Raw genomic sequence first — 19,201 nt, 5'->3', positions numbered from 1 at the left:
TCTGCAATTTCTCTAGTTTGCACACCATCAGATATTGTATTTCTTTTAAGAGAAAAGGAAAATAATTGCCTAAACGTAGGTCTGTGCTGGCTAAGGACTATATTGTAGGAAGCTGTAAAACAAGATAACTGGAAAAATGAAAAAAAAAAAAAAAAAAAAAAATAGAAGCAGCACTTCTGTTCCAGTTAAAGCTTCAGGTCTAGCAGAGTCGAGCTATTTGTATGGCATATATCTAATGGATTGAAGTCTCCTTTTCAAAACCTGTGTGCTTTATCTTGCAACAGCACACCTTTCGATAGGACTTTTAAAGCCTTTAAAAATGCAGATTCAGGGTTATCATGTTGCTTCCAGTCTTACTCAATTTGCCAAGGTATTGTTCAATACATTTAATAAAGATTGGAAGTGCTCCCTGACATCAGTCATTAGTGCTTCGGTCTCTCTTCTCGCAAGTCCTGAGTGCTGCCCTGCAGAAAAGAGGGATAATAAATTATGTACGCTGGGCTGTGTCACGCCTTCGGGACACTTTGCAGTAAACCTTGTTTCCAGTACTCCCCCCAGGTTGTTCTCACCTTCCCTCTCTCTAGTTCCCCTCTTAGGGCTGGCAGCGGTACCTATGGTTTTTAGTGTCACTTGATCCTTAATTGAGGAATAAATAAAGGAAGGTGCTCTAGTTTGGCAGAGAAATCTCCTCAGCTTTGTCTTGCTATGTTGATTTTGATGCGTGTTTGGTAATTGCTAATACTAACAGGTTATATGAAGTCTGCAGAGAAACATCAAATGAAATAAAAGAGATGCTAAATGGGAAGTGTCTTGTAAAAATTACCGAATTCTTTGACTGTTCTACGGTTTGGTGTGTTTTGGTTGTTGTTTTGTTTGGTTGGTTGGTTGGGTTTTTTTCTGCTTTTCTGAACAAAACAATCCATCTTGAATGAACAACGGTCTCTTCCCTTTCAGAGGCAAGATCCTGTTTCCTGGAACTCAACATTTGAGGAGATTTCCAGAAATGTGCTGAATATAAGATACACCCTGTTACCCTTTCTCTACACACTAATGTATGATGCCCATGCCCATGGCAGCACTGTGATCCGCCCTGTACTCCACGAGTAAGTGCAAATCCTTTGCTCTCCTCATCAGGAATTTCCCCTAAAACTTCAGTAGCTATGACCCTCCTAACAATAGGGTTTTCTCTTAGTTGCAGCAATTTTCCTTTCAATAAAAATGCAGGAGATTCAGAATATGAGCTTTTAACATCAAGTCTCACTTGAACAGCGCTAGTTCTCTATTTTTCACTATGCAAAGTTTAACATTTTCTTCTCTAAGACTAATGTTTAAATTTTAATGCTCACCTTTAACTTCTTAAGGGTCAATGAATATAATACTGGGAAATTTTGGAAAAAGAGTTGGACAAAAAATTTAAGAGAAATTAGGGAATTCTTCCAGAAATCATGAGAATTTTGCAGGGAAAAGTGGTCTTTTTTGTACGTGTCCAAGCTGATATATAGCAGATTTTTTTTAGAAAAATGTAGTTTTTCTAAACACAAAGCCTTCTTTGTTTCTTGTCAGGTGAGGCAGTATGTGCAAAAGCTTTAATTCCTCCAGTTGTGGAGTTAGATGCAATCTAGTATCTATGCACGTGTCTTGGCTGAGGAACACCGAGTTGTTTGCATATATTGGCTTGCTTTTTTTGAAGTGACTGTCTAAGAAAAATGTGGCACAAATTAGAAAGTGTTTCCCAGTCTGTCCACGACCTAATTTTATTGTTGCTAATACCAACCAGGCACAGCAAACATTCAGAGTTTAGTGATCCAAATGTACTGGAAAGCAAATGCAAAGGAATGGAAAAAAAAGAAAGCTAAGTAATAGCTTGCAGTTCTGTAATGAGTTTTACATTAGCATCTTTATGCATTCCTCACAATCTTTAATTGAGCTATGAATTATTAATACTAGAATAGATGAGGAAATAGTAGATACTAGGAGAGTAGTAGATCCAATTACATAAAAAAAAATCTTAAGGATTACTTTGGAGAAGTTCAGCACCCAGTGTCTAACCATTATTCTGTTAACTTGCAGGTTTGTGGAGGACAGAACAACCTGGGAAATATATGAGCAGTTTCTTTGGGGCCCTGCACTGCTCATCAGTCCTGTGATGCAACAGGTATACTTTTAAGCACTTCCGAAAATACTAGAGTCACATTAGCTAAACTTGACTTTTTGATTTGAGATACCTAAAACCTGTATATTTAATTCCAGAGTGCTGTAACAGTGAATGCTTACTTACCAAATGCCCGCTGGTATGATTACTACACAGTAAGTAATTTTAAAAATTATATTTTATATGTCTTCAGAGTTCTGTTCAGACAGCAGCAGGGTGTGCTGAGATTGATGATGAGGTGTGAACCTTCTCTCTCCGCTTTAGAAACCTGCATTCAGTATCATTCTTAGCAATATAACATCTACTTAGGTGATAAAAAAATCCTTGATTTCTGTATAATAATGTATAATAACATGACCACAGTAAGGAATGCTGGAATGGAGAAAGACAAAACAAGTTTAGCTGCATCATCTTTCACAGAATATATGAAAAGATTTGGTAATAGGAAGAGCAGGCATCGAAAATCACTTCATTAATCATAAGTTTGTATTTTACATGACTGGCACCTTTGGTTCGGGTGCTGTCACCTACAGTCAAGCCCACCTTTTATAGATCCAGAATTTAAGATTTCTCTTAAAAACATTAGGTAGTTACTCCCACAGTAACAACTCCTATTTAATCTCTTTTGCAAAACATGATAATTCTAAAAAAAAAAAAATCCTGTAAAGTGAGGGCAATTCAGTAGAATACATTTTTTAATACATAGGATGAAGATATTGGCTTTAGAGGACAATTCAGACTTTTACCAGCTCCTTTGGAACATATCAACCTCCATATACGAGGTGGATACATCCTTCCCTGGCAAAGACCTGCTAATACAACTTTTTACAGGTAAGTTTAACTAAAATTTAAAATTTAGTTTTGCACAATTCCATATAAATACTACCAGTTTTCAGAGAAGCTACACGTATGATAGTGCTGGAGCTTTATGGCTGGTTTTTCTTTTTGGTTTCCTCCTAATGGTCTCCTTTGAATTTAATAGTATGGACTGAGGAAGGTGACTATGGGAGATCAATTGACTGGCATACAATTTTTCATTAAAAAAATCTAACACTTTAGACATATGAAATGTGATTATCTGAGGAAATTGAGGAACAATTGTTGTGTTTTCTATAGCCGAAAAAATCCGATGGGACTCACTGTTGCTTTGAATGACACTCTGTTTGCAGAAGGGCAGCTTTATTGGGATGATGGAGTTCGCATTGGTATGTATGGTGCTTCTTGCTTTCATAAAACCCTTTTCTGCTGTGAGGATGGTCGAGCACTGCAACAGGTTGCCCAGAGAGGCTGCAGAGCCTCCACTGCTGGAGGTATTCCAGGCCCAGATTAAAACAGACAAAACAAAACACAGGGGTACGAACTGGGGAGAGATGAAAGAAGTTACAGCCGTCCTTGAAAACCAAATAATGCTCAGTAGCTGACTTCTGAGCTTTTCTGCCTGCAGTTATTAACGATAACACAGTTGCCAAAGTGGAAGCTGCAGGCTGTAAGAATCCGCATTGCTTAGCCATAGCTTTGGAAAAGAAGTGCTGGTGGTTGCTTCTGCCTTAGAGGTCCTCTGTGTAGAGTCGGGTGTTCGAGGAGGAGCGTTAGGAACAGATGGAAGTGGTGGACTCTGGCCAAAGCAATTGCATTTCTGGAGGACACATTGAACGTGCCTTCAGAGACAAAACTGAACTTAAACCTTCCAATTAGCTTTGGGGTGAAATGATTTTTCCTGATTTAAACCACCTAATGCCATGATTTATAGAATGAATATGTTGTATAGATGCAATTGTGCCCTGGACCTAAGGCAACACCTAAAACAAAGACTTGTCCTCCAACCTGTAGGAACCATAACCATAGTTTATGCGGGAAGCTTTAAGTAATTTGCTCCACATTACTAAATTGAAATCATCTTCAGATAAGAGATCCTTAAATGCCATTTATCCTTTCCATCCAGAGCGTATTACCCTTGTAATAACAATCAGCTTTCACCTGAGATTGCTGCAAGTAATGCAGAAGATGGTGCTATTTTGCATAATGAGGTGTAGGGAAGTTTGCAGGATGCTGTGAGTGTACTTGGAGGTGCTTCACATCCACCGCTGCCTGTCAGCACTGGAATGCAGAGATGATGGCTGCATTTATGGAAGCGTGACATGAATGAAATTAGCGTTGCTTACAGGGAGCAACTCACCAGGATGCCTGTGATCTGTTTTCGGTAGGGCAGAAAGGCAAGAACCTGCAATGCCCATGATCACCAGCACTACTGTGAGAGCATTTAGTGCTGAATAATAGGATTGATAAAATATACAACGATGATTTCTATCATGGTCATGTTCAATTGGAAAGTGAATAGAAGTGGATGTAAGAAATGACTCTGCCCTCTTCAGTGAGAAACATTTTGTCTTGCTGGTCTCAACACTCTTGCACTCCTACTTCTGTTTGTTTGCCTTCTTTTGTATCTTATCTCTAAAATGTTCATTTAGATAGTACGCAGTCCTGTAATGAAAGTATTTTATGCCTAAAAGCATATGTCTTCTGGAAATAGAGCAGTAGTCTTTATTTATGAATAGATTGACATACCATATATTTGCATATAGTATATGGACGCAATTATTGAACTGAAATTTTGATAAAGTGTTAAATAAAGTGAACAGTGAATGCATTTTATTTTATTCTTTGTTTTTAACAGATGCATATGAAGATGGTGTATATCTGCTAACATCATTTACTGCTAATCAGGTAAACAATGTTATCTCAGATTTTTTGAATAATCACCTTTGATTATTATTATATTTTTAACTATAGGTATTTTAATTTGGGACTTCATAACGTGATATTACACCCTAATATTAAGTTGTGCTTGTGATCGAATAGACTACAAGTAATATGATTAACCTACGTCAAAAACAATTTTAAGAATTATTCTGAAGTTATCAGTTATAGTGTATTGTTAAACATGATGTACATTTATGTCATTGTAATTTCTGATATAATTCTGAAAGTACAAGTTTATTTAATAAATGAATTCTATAAAGTGAAAGCACATATCAGTGCAGATCATCTGGAGCATATGGATGGTCACAACAGCCATGCCAGGAAAACCAACCCTTGCTGGAGAAAAGGGAGATGGAGGTTGCAGAGAGAAGCTTTAAGGACAAAAGTCTTTGACCCTGTCTTACAGCTACAGAGAAACACCTCTGTCCAGCAAAGAATATGGGTTTCTTCTTGAGAATAGGAACCTAAAATTGTTCCTAATCCATTTTGCAAGTTCAAGGTCCTCCTTGCTGTTCTCTACCCTGTTGTTCAAGCTATGCCACTGCTCCAGAAAGAAAGTTCACAGCGTAAGAAGGAGAGCATCTCTATTAATAGTGGTTTTGCCCATATTCACCATAGGACGTATTTATTGTATGCAATCTTAGTTCTGGGAGGAGGCAGCAGAACACAAAATAAATCATTCTCTAAAACAGCAAAGAGGGAAGAACCTCATTCATGAGTCCCATTCGTGCCCTCCCATCGATGATGTGTTTGTGGTTATGAGTCGTAAACTTGAGTCCCAGTTCTCCAGACATCCTAGGATGTGTGCATCATCCCCATCCTATAGAAACATCTCAGCATCTCAGCGGGTTTTGCTGCTGTGGTCATAGAGCTCTGTAAGGCCTGTGAAGGGCAGCCTGATGCGAGAGCACAGAAAGTGGCTGGTGCACAGTCACCGCCTCAGTTCGGAATTGTTTTTTCTCTTTATGCTTCAACAGAGAAAACCTGACATACATTCCTGGTAACAAACACAATGAACAGGAATCTTTATTTTGAGTACCGGCATTTCTAAGATGTTAGGTTTCAATTTTTGCCATAACCAGTTGAATATCTGGAATTAAATTAGACTGTAATTATATGGACTTTTGGTTTAAAAGCAATGCTTTTTCTGTTGTAATAAAAAACAGACTTTTTTATTTCATTAGTTTTCCAGGATGCCAGAATATCTTCTGATTTTATTCACACTGTTCTTTCTTCTCATTTAATTCGTTGTCAAATAACTGGAAGTTAATTGTTAAAGAAGATAAGTTTGTTTTGTTAATATTCAGTATTTGCAGTTGCAATGAGATTATAAAATAAATGCACCTTTTCCTGCTCTGACAAAAAGTTGGTAAGGAAAAACCTGATTAAAGAGATCTTGAATCAACCAACAATGAAAAATACACTAAAAGTAATACCCTCTAAGCATTAAATATGCAGAATTACATCATAGCACATTTGCATGGGGCCATCTCTGGGCTGCATAACATGACGTTCGCTCTCTGGAGACCTACTGGACCTGGGTACAGCCTAAAGAAACCGTGTGCCCACAACCTACTGAAAATCACAGCAACTGGAAATGAGAGGGGACCAGTGAGTGCCGAGGGCGGTGCTGGGGGTGTAGGAGCTGTTCCGGAGGATGTGCAGCAGGGAGAGCAGAGCCTGGAGAGGCTGTGGGGCAAAGGAGGGGTTTGTCCATGCAGCCCATGGCAGGGGTTAAGTGAGTCTTGTAGCTTTCCCCCTCACATCTGTGAGCAGAGCAGCAATTAAAGACACAGCAGAGCCCAGGACCTAGCCAGATTAACAATGCAAAGAAAACTGAAGCCTTCAACATTTGGGAAAAAAAAAATAAGACGACCAAAACAGCATACAGGTATTAAAAAAAAAAAAAAAAAAAGGAAGTGAGGAAAGGAAGTGAAAATCTCAAGCAGACTTGTACCAGTCTAATGACAATCTCTAATATTTATTTTTTTAATTTCCTTTTCTTTTCAGAATGTTTTAGATATCAAGGTTTGGCATGACGGTTACACTGATCCAAACAACTTAATGTTTACTGACATTAAAGTCCTAGGGGTGCCCACCAGCGTTAAGCAGGTGACCGTATCGCAGAATGGTGGGACAATCAGATCGTCTCACACTGTGGACTACAATAACGCCAAGAAGGTGAGATGCCATTTGCAGGGCAAGGCCACCTTGACGACTGCCTGTGTGCTCTTAAACCTCTGGAGATTCAGATCTCAGCTGTAATACCATATTTAAAATATATTTTAACAAGATACATAAGCTACCATCAGGTAATGATGATATAATATGCTCTTTAATAGATAGTAAATATTGTGCAGTAAGTGTAGTAGAACTTTTAAGCATAGAAATTGCTGTCGAGGAGTCCAAACCACTTCTGACTAGAAGAGTGCTGGGTTTTATTTTGTACTTGGTTTCCACTCTTCCTAATAGCTTACTTGCAACCTGTGAGATTTAAAGGAAGGAAAAGCAACTACAAGTATTTTCATAGGCTCTACATGACCCTGTTGTTGTCAGTCTTGTCTGACAACATTTTCATTTCCCAGCCCTGTTTGCCTACCACCATATCTTTGTCATGTCACATTCCAATTTCAGCTGTCGGCACTGCAGCACAGGGTTCCTACTTGTATAAGCCAAATCACACTTCTTCTAAAGTTACCGGCACACCTTCCACCAACTTCAGAGCAGCGAGGTTTCCATCTGCATTGGTTGTTCTGTCCAGGGAATTACCCCCTCCCGCCTCCCTGGGCAGTAAATCCAAGCACTCCTAGAGGCATCTGAAATATTTGTATATAACTGTATGGCCGTTCCGGACCGCTCTCCTACGGAGCATCTTTCAGATATGAACAAGGCTGCCGAGGCATTCAGTCTTGCCAGTTTTCTGTCAGAAGGAGACTGCCTAACCTTTTCTGTTAGTGGGATCTTACTACCCTTCCCATGAAATTCAGTATGCTGTTAAGTTGTAATTCTTCCTCTCTTTCAGGGGAAACCCAGAATTATAGCAGTTTTGTGCATAACCAAAAAGATTACTTAAAAGTGTAAAAGAGAATGGAAGTATTTCATTCTCATGTTGACTTTTGGATGGAAAAAAACGGGAATTTATATGCACAGTTGAATTACAGTATGTTTCAAGTTTTGCTGCCTTTTTAACTTTTTTTTTTTTTTTTTTTTTTTTTTTTTTTTTTTTTTTTTTAAGAAAATAAAAGGAATCTGAGCTCTAAAAGAGCCTCTGAGGGGAAGGGATCAGAATTTCCTGATCAGACACCCCAAATCTGTGCTGTTTAAGCTATATTTATAATGATACAAACACAAAAGCAAAGCAAAGGAATAAATTCTTGTAACTTAAAATGAGAAGCCACTATCTCTATTGAACACAGAAAAAGCAGTGGATCTTCAGGGCAGAGTTATTAATTGTTCACTTTGTCTGTTTTATTCACAGCTCTTGACAATCACCAAGCTTCAACTTGAATTAGGCAAAAACTACACGTTGCAATGGAGCTAAAATGCCTGCAGAATAATCAGACATACCACTGAATTTTCTCATGGTTTTAAAATGATCCTTCAGTTTTTCAATTTTCAAAGTGCTTCTTTGTCATCTTAGAATACTTTTTACTATAAAAACATACTAGTTACAGTCAGTTCCTATTAAGGTATTATGTGTATAAAGCAGTCACGTCTCAGTACTGTTGAAGGTTAGCTACGATGTCTTCATGGGATGCAAAAATCTTTATTTTAAAGTATATGGCACTTCAGTGTAACTTCATCTTTCAAAACTGGGAATTGAATGTAAAACTCCATGCTTTCTCAAGGTAGAATTTCCGACTGACTTCATGTGTACCAAATTTTGTAAAAAGAGATACGGTTGGTATTACCTACATGGATTTGGGTCCATAATTCTGCCTAAATTTAACTTTCATCTTAATTATGCCTATGTATGCCACTATTATGGAGACGTATTTAAGGCCAGATGAAGTAAAAGTAAATGTTTTCAGATTAATGATTTAGTGTGAAGCAATGTTTCAAGTTGTTGATCTGTAAAATAGTAAGATAGTTGCAAAAGTAATTTAAAGGGTTTTTTTGTAAGACTTTAGCCAGACATTTGTGTTCCCCAGTATTTTGATCAGAAGCTTCAAGGTAAACTAATAAATGTTGGTCTCTTAGTATTTATTTTACTGAAGGAAATGCTGCTGTATGTTTACTATAATAGTAATTCATGTTAAAGACTCTTTGTATCCCAAGAGTGCAGCATACGATCTAAACAGATTGGTAAAACATGTTTACAATTAAATTTGATGGGCATAAACTGCTGTCAGAGGTAGTAGTACTCTAGTGACTCTGCTTAAGATTCGTTTAAAGGATTCCTCTCTGGTTTAAAATGCTGTGGTAAAACAGCTAAGTTGCCAACAACTCCTAGGTGGATCAGTGTAATTATAGGGCTGAATTTATTGAAACTTCCCCATAAAGTAAAAATGGAATTGGTAATCCAGAGAGAATTATCATTTAGGACTAAAGTTACTGTTTTGACAAATACTTTTGCCTGAACCAGAGCCAGCCCTGACCAGCTGCATAAGTGAGGAGATGCAGGGACACGTCCCAGCACTGCAAACGGGAGTGCAGGTTACCGAGCCTTGACCCTTCCCCTCTCACGTTGTGTCCTTTGTGCACACCCGACTGACCTGCGAAACGTTAGCTACAGCCAAAGGCTTCCAAGGGCTTATTTTTATCATTTTTCTTATTGTTAGTTTTATTTGGGGCACCTCGTCGTTCCATTTTCTTGGCTTTGAGAGCCTCAGCCCATAAGCTGAATTCTCCGCATTTCAGCCAGAGGAGAAGGCTTTTACTGAATCCCCAAGATGATAATTCATGAGGAACTCATGCAGACTGAGAAATCAGAGCTTCGAATGTGCCACTGTCCCCCCGATGGAGGTGCTCCCTGCTATGTCTCTTCCATCCTGCACCCCCTCCTGCGGTTTGTACAAGCACGTGCAGCCCAGCAGAGCCTGGCCCACCGCTCACTTTGGAAACAGCTGTGCAGCATCGCTGTCCTTAGCTGGCACCCAGAGCAGCTGCATGCTGAGCTCAGGGGCATTTTTTTTTTTTTTTTGTTTGTTTGTTTGTTTTTTTTTTTTTCAGGGCAATAGCAGCTCTTCATGCAATGCTTCTCTGTGTCGGACACGCACAAGCGTTGTGGAACATCTCCCACTGCAGGCAGTCCCGTTAAAGTCCATGAGCCGTGCTGAACGGTGGGGCACTTTTCAATGGTATTAAGTGAGCAGCCGTGAACATATTACCTGGGTTGAGGATGGGATCTTTTTGATTATCGTTCTCTGTTGTAGTTTGACTTTCTAGCACTCAAAATAAAAAAAAAAATAAAAAAAAAAAAAAAAAATCACTCATAAAGTAGCGTAACAACACCTAGAGGTTTGACGTAATCCTGCTGCCCGTTGCAGCAGAAAATTCTCACTGAAGGAACATCTTCCCTGGAAGCTATTAAATTCTGTTTTTCATATCCTTTTTCTGAAATTTATTGGATGCTGTCCTGGGTATTCTTAAAAAATAAATCCAAAGGAAACAGTACTTGCAAAAAATCCTAAATTTGTTTGGTATATTCAAATTTCCAGCTAACTTTTTCCCAGTATTAAAATACCAGAGTTACATTATGAATAGTATATCATTGTGGGTTAGCCCCGGTAGGGAGGTGAATGGTGTCAAAGACCCAACAGACTGCTGGAAATGAGGAGGGTGTATTGAAAACACCACCCTGCACGTGTCCCAGTCTGAAACTGGTGCTGAGGCTGGCCAGAGGTAGGACAGCTCTTTGCACTGAGCCAGTACCTGTTTTGCATTTGCATCATTGTTTGGATGGATGAACAAAAGGAAAGCTTGCTTCTTAATGACATGTCTTGCGTTTTTATATCCTTAACAAACTGGAAGTTTAACCCCAACCATTTTCAGCAGGGTTCTTCATGTCATATGTACAGCTGAAATCTGCCTTGGAGACAGATAGATGGATAGAGTGTGTGTTTCTACATAGGTATGTATGTATATATATATGAGCATTTTGTGAACATAAATACATTCATCACTACATATATGCACACACACATATGTATACAGAAATATATATATACATGCATCTATTTATCCATAATATATGCACATATAATCATAATATATACATATTTACACACAGATATATGTGCATATTTCATATGTGGTTTATTTCATCATTAATAAGTGAGATTCCTCTTTACTGAGACTTTTTAAAAATCTTAATAATGTTCAGGTTTCAAGGGAACTACACCGGAGAATAGCCAGATGCAAACAGGACCTTAGGAGTGTACCTTTTTTTTCTTGAAAAAAATGTTCAAGCTTTAAGTAGCTTATCCCAGAGCTGATCCAAACCTCATGGGAATCAGTGAGTTTCTTCCTGTGGGCTTTGGACTGACTCCTGAAAGATGAGGTCTGTCTTTTAAAACCTGTGTCTCCTGTCCCTGGCACGGGTCGCAGCACAGGTACAGCTTCATTTACCAGAGCAAAAATGCTCTTTGTATCTATTGCTGCAGACCAAAAACACAGCCTGGAGATTAAATCAAGGTCAAATGACAGGTTAATGAACTTCAGAAGCCTGTCTCGCCTAGCTGTGTAATGAGGAGTTGTAATCAAACAAAAACTTTGGCGTTCCAGTTGCTCTAAGCTCGTCATGCAAAGGACTTAGCAACATACAGAAATTGCACTTACAAGTGAATGGTGGCTGTGCAGATCCCTCCAGCCTTGACTAACACGCTTCTGCAAGATGAGCAAACGCTGTAAGAGCAGTGAATACAGAGAAAATCCCCCACAGCACAAAGAATCCCCCTACAGGTGATGGCTTTTCAGGTACTAGCAGATAATCCCGACTGTTTTAAAGAACATAAAATATTTCTTTATCCACATACTGAAAAGTTAATATTACATTTATTTATCACTGCACCAGTGAAGGTGTCGTATAAGCCTGAGCTGTGCTCCAGCCCCCCAAATCAGCCTGAGCACAAGGCCACCAGCCAGGTCCGTAACTCCACCGCACATTGAGGGGAAATTACAGTTCCAGTGAAAGGCAGCATGATCTTCAATACCCCTCAGTACAGAAGCATTTCATATCCAATTATTATTAATTCATCAGCTGGCCCAGCAACTGCTGTGTTTGCCCTTGTGCACTGAGCCTACGTAGCCAACCCGAAGGAGAACGCGCTCTGACAAATGTGGCATGTTTGGGTTGCAAGGCCAAGGTGGGGTTTTGGGTGAATTCCCACCTGGCCTCTGCTAAGAAGGAACTGCTTTTGGTCATAAAGAGCAAGAAAGCAGAAGAACTGCAAAATAGGGTATTCATTTCACACCTTTTCCTTGCTATTTCTCAAATAACAAATCTATCAGACCTCTCTGCATTCCCCTGCTGCCATTTAGTAAAACTACTAAACTACCATTTAGGAGTTTATCTTTGTATTTTAAATGTGGTTATGTGGCTGTAGCAATGTGTAGTAGTCAGATCGCATTACCTTTCTCATGCTTGGAAAGTGGAAGGATCCAAGAATTCTTCAATAATACAACACATGAAGCACAAGCCTGGAAATAGCTGGGAGCTTTCTTTCTAGCAACCATAACGTGATGAGCACTATCGAGGTGACAGCTCAGTAAATTACATCCTTGCCAGATGAGTAGCTGGAGGACGTTTTCAGGGGACTGCCCTGTAATAACCAGTGGGTGACTTACCTTAAACAGATTCTGACTCAATAAACCTATGGAAACAATAATGAAATATGGGTGTTTCCAGGATGCTTTTGGGTCAGAACCCAGGTCTCCAGGGTGCAGGGTCAATTCCTGCAGTATCACACCTGATATTACTGCCGTCTGGGAAGATGACAGAAGCTACAGATTTCAACGATAGCTTTGTTATAGCACAGGATTTTATAAATATTTCTAGTTCTCACGGATTAAAAAGTAGTTGGGATGCTCCCATTTTTTGCCATTTGGAAGATGCTGTTGTGTGATTGTCATTCCTCCTGTCTCATGTTGCAGCTGAAGGATATTAGCAGCGAGCTGTTCAACACATGATCTCCTCCCTTAGCTTAGCTCTTCTTCCACGAAACTATTACATTCTGAAAGAAGCTCCTTCACTAACAAAAAGAAGTGCCCACTTCCAGAAAACCTGACACTAATTGGGGTGGGAAGGAAACGATAAAGAATCATCTCACATTTGCCTTCAGTGTGACTCCAAAGGATTTCCAAATGACGCACTTCTTTGCTGTGGAGGGCTTGGTCCAAGATGTACAAGTGAGGTGATGGGCTGTCTGGGAGTGGAGTATCTCTGTTGAACAGGAGCAGATATTGCTGTGCTAAAGAGACATTGATGGCCCTGGAATTACTGTTTCACTAATGTAAAAGACAAAACTGTGTCACACTTGGCTGTGCTTGTTCTAATGAAGCTGCCACACAAGCGCAGTTAATTGGATTTTTTTTTTTTTTTTTCCCTTGGAGCCTGGAAATAGCAGCTGGATGGCAACATCTGGATCATAGCAGGAGCGTGGTCTGGCTTGTGAGAAGTGAGTGGTATTTCACCATTCGGGATAGCACAGGGAGGGTGTGAAGTTTTCAAATGTCCTCACTGCTCCGGCACAAGGAGCTCACCCCTCCCTGCCCTGTGGAATGAGGAGTTCATTCCTCCTTACATTTTATTTATCTCAAGGTGGTGAGCCAACTAGCATGGTCATATGTTTTAAAGCTTGTCCCAACTCCAGTGATAGCCACCAAGACTGACATTGTAATTCTATTTTATAAAAAACACAAGGTTTTTGTTGTACTATCAGCTGATGAACTTTTGGGGTTTTCTTTACCTAAACCAGGAAATTTTGATAAGAAGCTACACCATGAATTAAGAGTTTGTATGGTCATCTTTACATTTCCTGAAAATACTAATATGTTGTTGTGAGGATTAAGTCAAGCTTGACTGTGTTTTCATTGCTATTAGTAATACGAATATTTCGCAGTATGAATTTTTGAATGATGATGAATTGAAACTGAAATGTTAAAAATGAATCCAATGGGATACAACACTTCAAATTATCCTATGTGGAAAGGTATTTGGTATATGCTACGTATATAAGTGCATGTATAAGTGTATAAATTTGCACACACGCTCTATATATTCTTTAAATTGTTAATATTTTAGTATTCTGTAAAATAAGGAGGTTTTAACTTATTATATGGTTATTTGCAAATTCAGAATCATTTCAGTTGAATGTTTAATGCATACGAGGCATTATGCACATTATAATAATTATGTAATAAGCAATTTAGAAATGCTCTCTGACCAGTGATTCCCTCTGAATAATTTTATGAGACCTTTCAGGCAGATATAGTGCACCATTTACTCCCACTGATATAGACCCTATATTCAGAGTCAGGCCATAAAACAGATGATACTAATGTATGCCAGCTATTTTTAAGAATTGAACCAATTTGCACTGAGTGCTCGATGCAGGAAAGGCAAATAAAAGTGACATTCAGGCAGGATGGTCAAAAAGTATTTGTTAAAAAACATTTTTTTTTGGCCACAGATTACCTCTTAAAAATACCATGGGGATGGAGGAGAGCAAAGAATCTGGTCTAGGTGAGTCTATCCAGGTCCATAGCTTGCTTTGTCGGCATGGAAAAACTGAGGTGGAGGATCTGCTGTGTAACATAGAAAATATTCAACTTCTATCTATGTAGATCTGAATATCTAAATCTAGGGCTCGTCAGGATACAGCCACTGGAGTTAGAACTAATTCAGATGTGTACAAGAGTTGATGCAACAGCCTTCTACTTCCCAGTACTTGTGGATTGTTCCTGTACAAGGTGTCATGGGGACAGTTCCTCTGAAAGAGGTAGTTAAAACAACCCCCTCGTATCTGTTTTTGCTATTTAGATAGAAGTCTAGGACTGAGGATTGTAATCTGATGTTTTGAATTCAGAAGAGCTGCCACCCCAAAATTACAGAACTTTGATGGCCTGTGTTATTTTCTCACGAACGTGAATGTAATGAAGAGCAACACACTGTGACTTGCAATTGTAATGTTTGCCATGAAGCCAGCAAATGGAAATTTGAGAGAATTGGGCTCTTTCTCAAACCCAACCATTTTGCTTCATTCATTTTGCTATTGCTTTCACTAATATATTTAGTTCCATTGGTTATAGTTTTTAACAGATACATGAGAAAATAGATATGATTTCTTAACAGTATTTACACTGTCAGATATATAAATGTTATCTGTAAGGACACTTTCTGTCTCCTCCGAAAAGACTGCACAACTCAGTACATTAATTTAAAATAACAGCTGCAACAGCTCTTTTCTCCTCTCTGTTGTCTCCTAATTGATCTACACAGTTCCTTGAAATATCCTGACACCTACATCTTATCCTTTGTGCTGGGACTTTTGGATTAGAACAGACAGAAAAAAAAAATCTCCGGGAGGATCTGTCATGTGAGGAAACATGGTTGGGTTTGCTGTTTAATCGTGACACTGTTATCCACCGCGTTGGGATTAATGTGCTCCACTCCCCCCCACCGTCACTTGCTGGGGAGGGGTGATGCAAATAAATAATATCTCCTTAGGAAATAACATTATAAAAATAGTTGCAAATCCTAGGAAATATAGTAACCCTCATTAAAATGGTGCTTTAGCAACTTTCAGTGAGTTCAGAAACTGCTCTTGACCCGGATGATTTTTACCATTTCTTGTGCCTTATCTCTGTGGTACAGGAAAGGCTGCACACCTGCAGCACCCCGATTTTTTTTTTTTTTTTTTTTTTTCTGCCTCTTGGTTTAAGAGAGTTTCTGGTTGTTGGCTTCAGATGGAAGCAGACCCTGAATTCTTCAAAGCCACGACTTAGGGCTGCAGAGTTGGTTATTTTTCTGTCGCCTACTGATGATTCATTCTTCTAAAAAAGGAAAGCAATCCCCGGGCCACCGACCAGAGACCCTTGGCTGGCGAGCAGTGGGAGCGCTCCCCCCTCTCCTCCTCCTGTGCCGTCTCACCCCTGTTAATGCTTCTTTCCAGCTCCCCTCACAACCCCGCTCCCCGTCCCGCCCGGCAGCGACCCGACACACCCGTTCGGCACCCGCCTCGCCTTCAGATGCACCGGGCTGGCAGAAGCCCCGACAGCCAAAGGCCAAGCCACAGCTAAATGCCTTCTGACAGCAGGGCATCAGTCAAAAGCTCTTCTGATGTTTCAAAATTATACATTGCCCTCGTACTAAATAATGAATGAAAAGAAAATAGCATTTCCTGCGCTGCATATACAAGCTCTCAATTACTACCCAATATTCCCGGATTCATTTTCCGTTGTGGCAGGCAGTGACGCTTGGGAAGAATGTTTTGTTATTTTTCATACCAGGCAGCTCTTGCTTCCTCTACAAGTTTCCATCTGATTCCTCTAATGAAATACCTCTCACAATTGAGCTAATCTCTCCCTCAGCTGCTCCTTTTCTCATTTTCCCTGCCAGCTTTTGCCTTCTGTTCAGCACTCTGTGCTGCTATCAGGCTTGAGAAAATGCTTTTATGGGTCCTACCTATTCCATCTGTAACTTTAGAATGCGAAATATTTTCATGCCACCTCTACACACTGCAATTTTAAATGGATCTAATCGGTTCTGCCCTCTTTTATAACTAAAAACATTTTCAAATGAAAATTGAGATGTCCCATCCTTCAGTGATAGCCTCATCTCTCACTCTCTTCCCATATAATGTTTCAAGCAATAAAAAAAAAAAAAAAAGTTTGCCTGACTTTGAGAACTTACCCGCATCACAAAAGCCTTTTCCAAGAGTTTTAATTGAAGCTAAACATCTATTTAGGTTACAATGTCCTATCTTTAACTTGAATAGAATAATTCCTTTTCTTGTATTTAACCTTTGATCAGCTACCTACCTTTGAACTCTTGGATAACTACCTCCGTCTTGTTATCCTTGTCCCATTTTTCCTGTAATTGTTGCATAACTGCACCCTATAAATCAAAATAGAATTCTTTTAGGTGAATAAATTTTTTTCACAGGGACGGTTTCAGTTAGTTTGGCCTTTTGTTTTTGAATATAACCACTATAGAGATCTGAGGTATAATACTCTAGGATGTTTGTACAGTTTTAAATTAAAATCAGTGTTGGGAGGAAAAAAAAAAAAAAAAAAAAAAAAAAATTTATTTAGCCTGAATTTGATACTGATGTCTGAAAAGTCAACTTTTCTATGTTGGTGTTTGCCCAGCCTACTCCATGGTCACGTACCGGAGTCACCGCCCTGCCCCACTCCCCCCTCGCCCCCGGAGATCGGCCACAACGGGGCCGTGACCCCGCTGGGGCGGGGGGCTGAGCTGGGAAAGAGGGATTGCTCTCTCCGGGTGAGAGGATGGAGTAAGCCCGTGCGTGTAGGTTACTCCCCCAGGGGACAGGAGCCCTTAAGGATGCTCCACTTGCCTGCTAGGATTCGGAAGCCTAAATCTAAAATAAATGAGCAAAAATGACTAAAAAGAAAACGATGCCATACTGTTTAAGTCAATTGGCACTTTTTCCCCAAATTACACCTGCTTATGTCTCTCTTTTTTTGCCTCCCTCTGATCGTGCAGGCAGTCCCTGGTGACGCAGGAGGGAAGCCAGCAGCAAGCGGGTTGTTTTGGGTGGCATCAGCCTTTCTGTACAAAGCTGGAGCAAGCATCTCCACAAATGACGGGATGACTGCTGTTGCAGAGAGGGGGAAAAGCAGCTCTTAAGTTGCTCATACAGAACAGAACAATGCAACACACAACTCGCTTTGTCGCTTAGTCACCTGACTTTCGATGTAGGTACCAACCCAAAACTACCTATGTTGAGCACTTATAGATAGCTCGAGTTAACAAATTTTAAATATTAAATTTCAGAATATACATATACTTGCAAATATATCATCAAATCCTCCCAAGTTAATAGTATCACTCAAAAGAACATGTGGTTACACAAATAATTTTTTTTTTTTTTAAGTTAACAGTAAAAAATTAACATGTTAAAAATCATGGCATGGTGGTCTGAATTTTTCTGATTTTATTCTTTTCATATCAACAATGCATGGCTTAGAATGTTCTAAACTATGAATTACCCTGTTCTAAGTTAAATGTTACCCTGTTCTTTCATTAAATGATTTCTTGCTTCAGGATACATGTAGGTAACAATCTTATTTATTAATACATGTCTTCAAATTAATTCAGAACAGAGAATTGAATTTCTGTATTCATAATACATGGACTAGTAGAGAGTTACCAATCCCCTTTTCCCCAAATAGTTTCAAACTATACAGATCTAAGTGATTTATAATTCATGTGGCACTTGCAGACTTGGCGCATATACAAAGGTGCTTTGGTTTTTTTCTTTTTTCTTTTGAAATATCCTTTTTTATCACACATTCCACTCCATTTCTTTCACTATCATATCCCAAATAAAGAGTAAATCTTTTCTTATGTAGCATGTACAGAAAAATGAATAAAAAGCTGATTATAAAATTATTCATGAATCCTACTGCATTGGGAGTGGTCTCTCAGAAAATCAGAGAGCGGAGTCCCATGTAAGGGCAAAGTTCCTGGAAGGATGAAATGATATGGAATGAAACTTCTGACTAGAGTCTCAGTACATGGTGTATTTTGACACTGAATTTTCAGAAGGTAAACTGAATATAGATACCACCATTCCCTCTGTGCATATCTTCCTTTTCCCCCGCTTACGTGAATGTGTATCAGACTCTGAAACACTCCCAAGGACAATTAATTCCATTTGCATTTCTTCGTTAATGCAGCATTAACACAGCTTGTGCCAAAGTTTCCAGACTTTGAAATTAGAACATAGTGAAGATGTTCTGCTACTTAAATAATCCAGTAGTCTCATTCGTTTTGAGAAATATTTCTCCATAGATTAACCTATTTTTCCCTCAGTTGAGTGGCAGGTTCACAAGGAAACCGTAACATTAATGAACGATGGTGAAGGAGCGGCATTAGGGTGAGGTTATTTGCCACCAAGGAAAGCTGAGTTGGTTCCTCACTGTCAGGCTTCCTGAGGATGCTCAGATCCTTGCAGGTTATTTTGATCTCAGCGTGTTCTGCATGGCAGCACCTAGCAAATAAAGCAAAAAAAAAATAAAAATAATAAAAATTTTAAGAAAATAATATGAAATTAAATTATTTCTGAAACTAAAGGACATTACCAAAATGATCATAAAGAA

The 19,201-nt window shown here is 39.2% G+C and overlaps 1 protein-coding gene across 1 annotated transcript in view; it reads left to right on the top strand.

Annotated features, from left to right (window-relative positions):
• The window catches only part of SI (sucrase-isomaltase), a 52,162-nt gene extending 43,686 nt beyond the window's left edge, over window positions 1–8,476 (top strand). The window contains exons 40-47 of the mRNA XM_042796542.1: window positions 955–1,103; window positions 2,071–2,155; window positions 2,251–2,307; window positions 2,859–2,983; window positions 3,269–3,357; window positions 4,827–4,876; window positions 6,923–7,093; window positions 8,391–8,476. Coding sequence (XP_042652476.1) covers window positions 955–1,103; window positions 2,071–2,155; window positions 2,251–2,307; window positions 2,859–2,983; window positions 3,269–3,357; window positions 4,827–4,876; window positions 6,923–7,093; window positions 8,391–8,453 — 789 coding nt within the window. The 3' untranslated portion in view covers window positions 8,454–8,476. The remainder of the gene's footprint in view (window positions 1–954; window positions 1,104–2,070; window positions 2,156–2,250; window positions 2,308–2,858; window positions 2,984–3,268; window positions 3,358–4,826; window positions 4,877–6,922; window positions 7,094–8,390) is intronic.
• Window positions 8,477–19,201: the final 10,725 nt, after the last annotated feature.

This window comes from Tyto alba, unplaced genomic scaffold (genome assembly GCF_018691265.1).
Source record: "Tyto alba isolate M040663 unplaced genomic scaffold, T.alba_DEE_v4.0 Super-Scaffold_10, whole genome shotgun sequence".
Lineage (NCBI taxonomy): Eukaryota > Metazoa > Chordata > Aves > Strigiformes > Tytonidae > Tyto > Tyto alba.
Note: the sequence above shows the minus strand (reverse complement) of the source record. Positions and strands in the feature narration are given on the sequence as shown.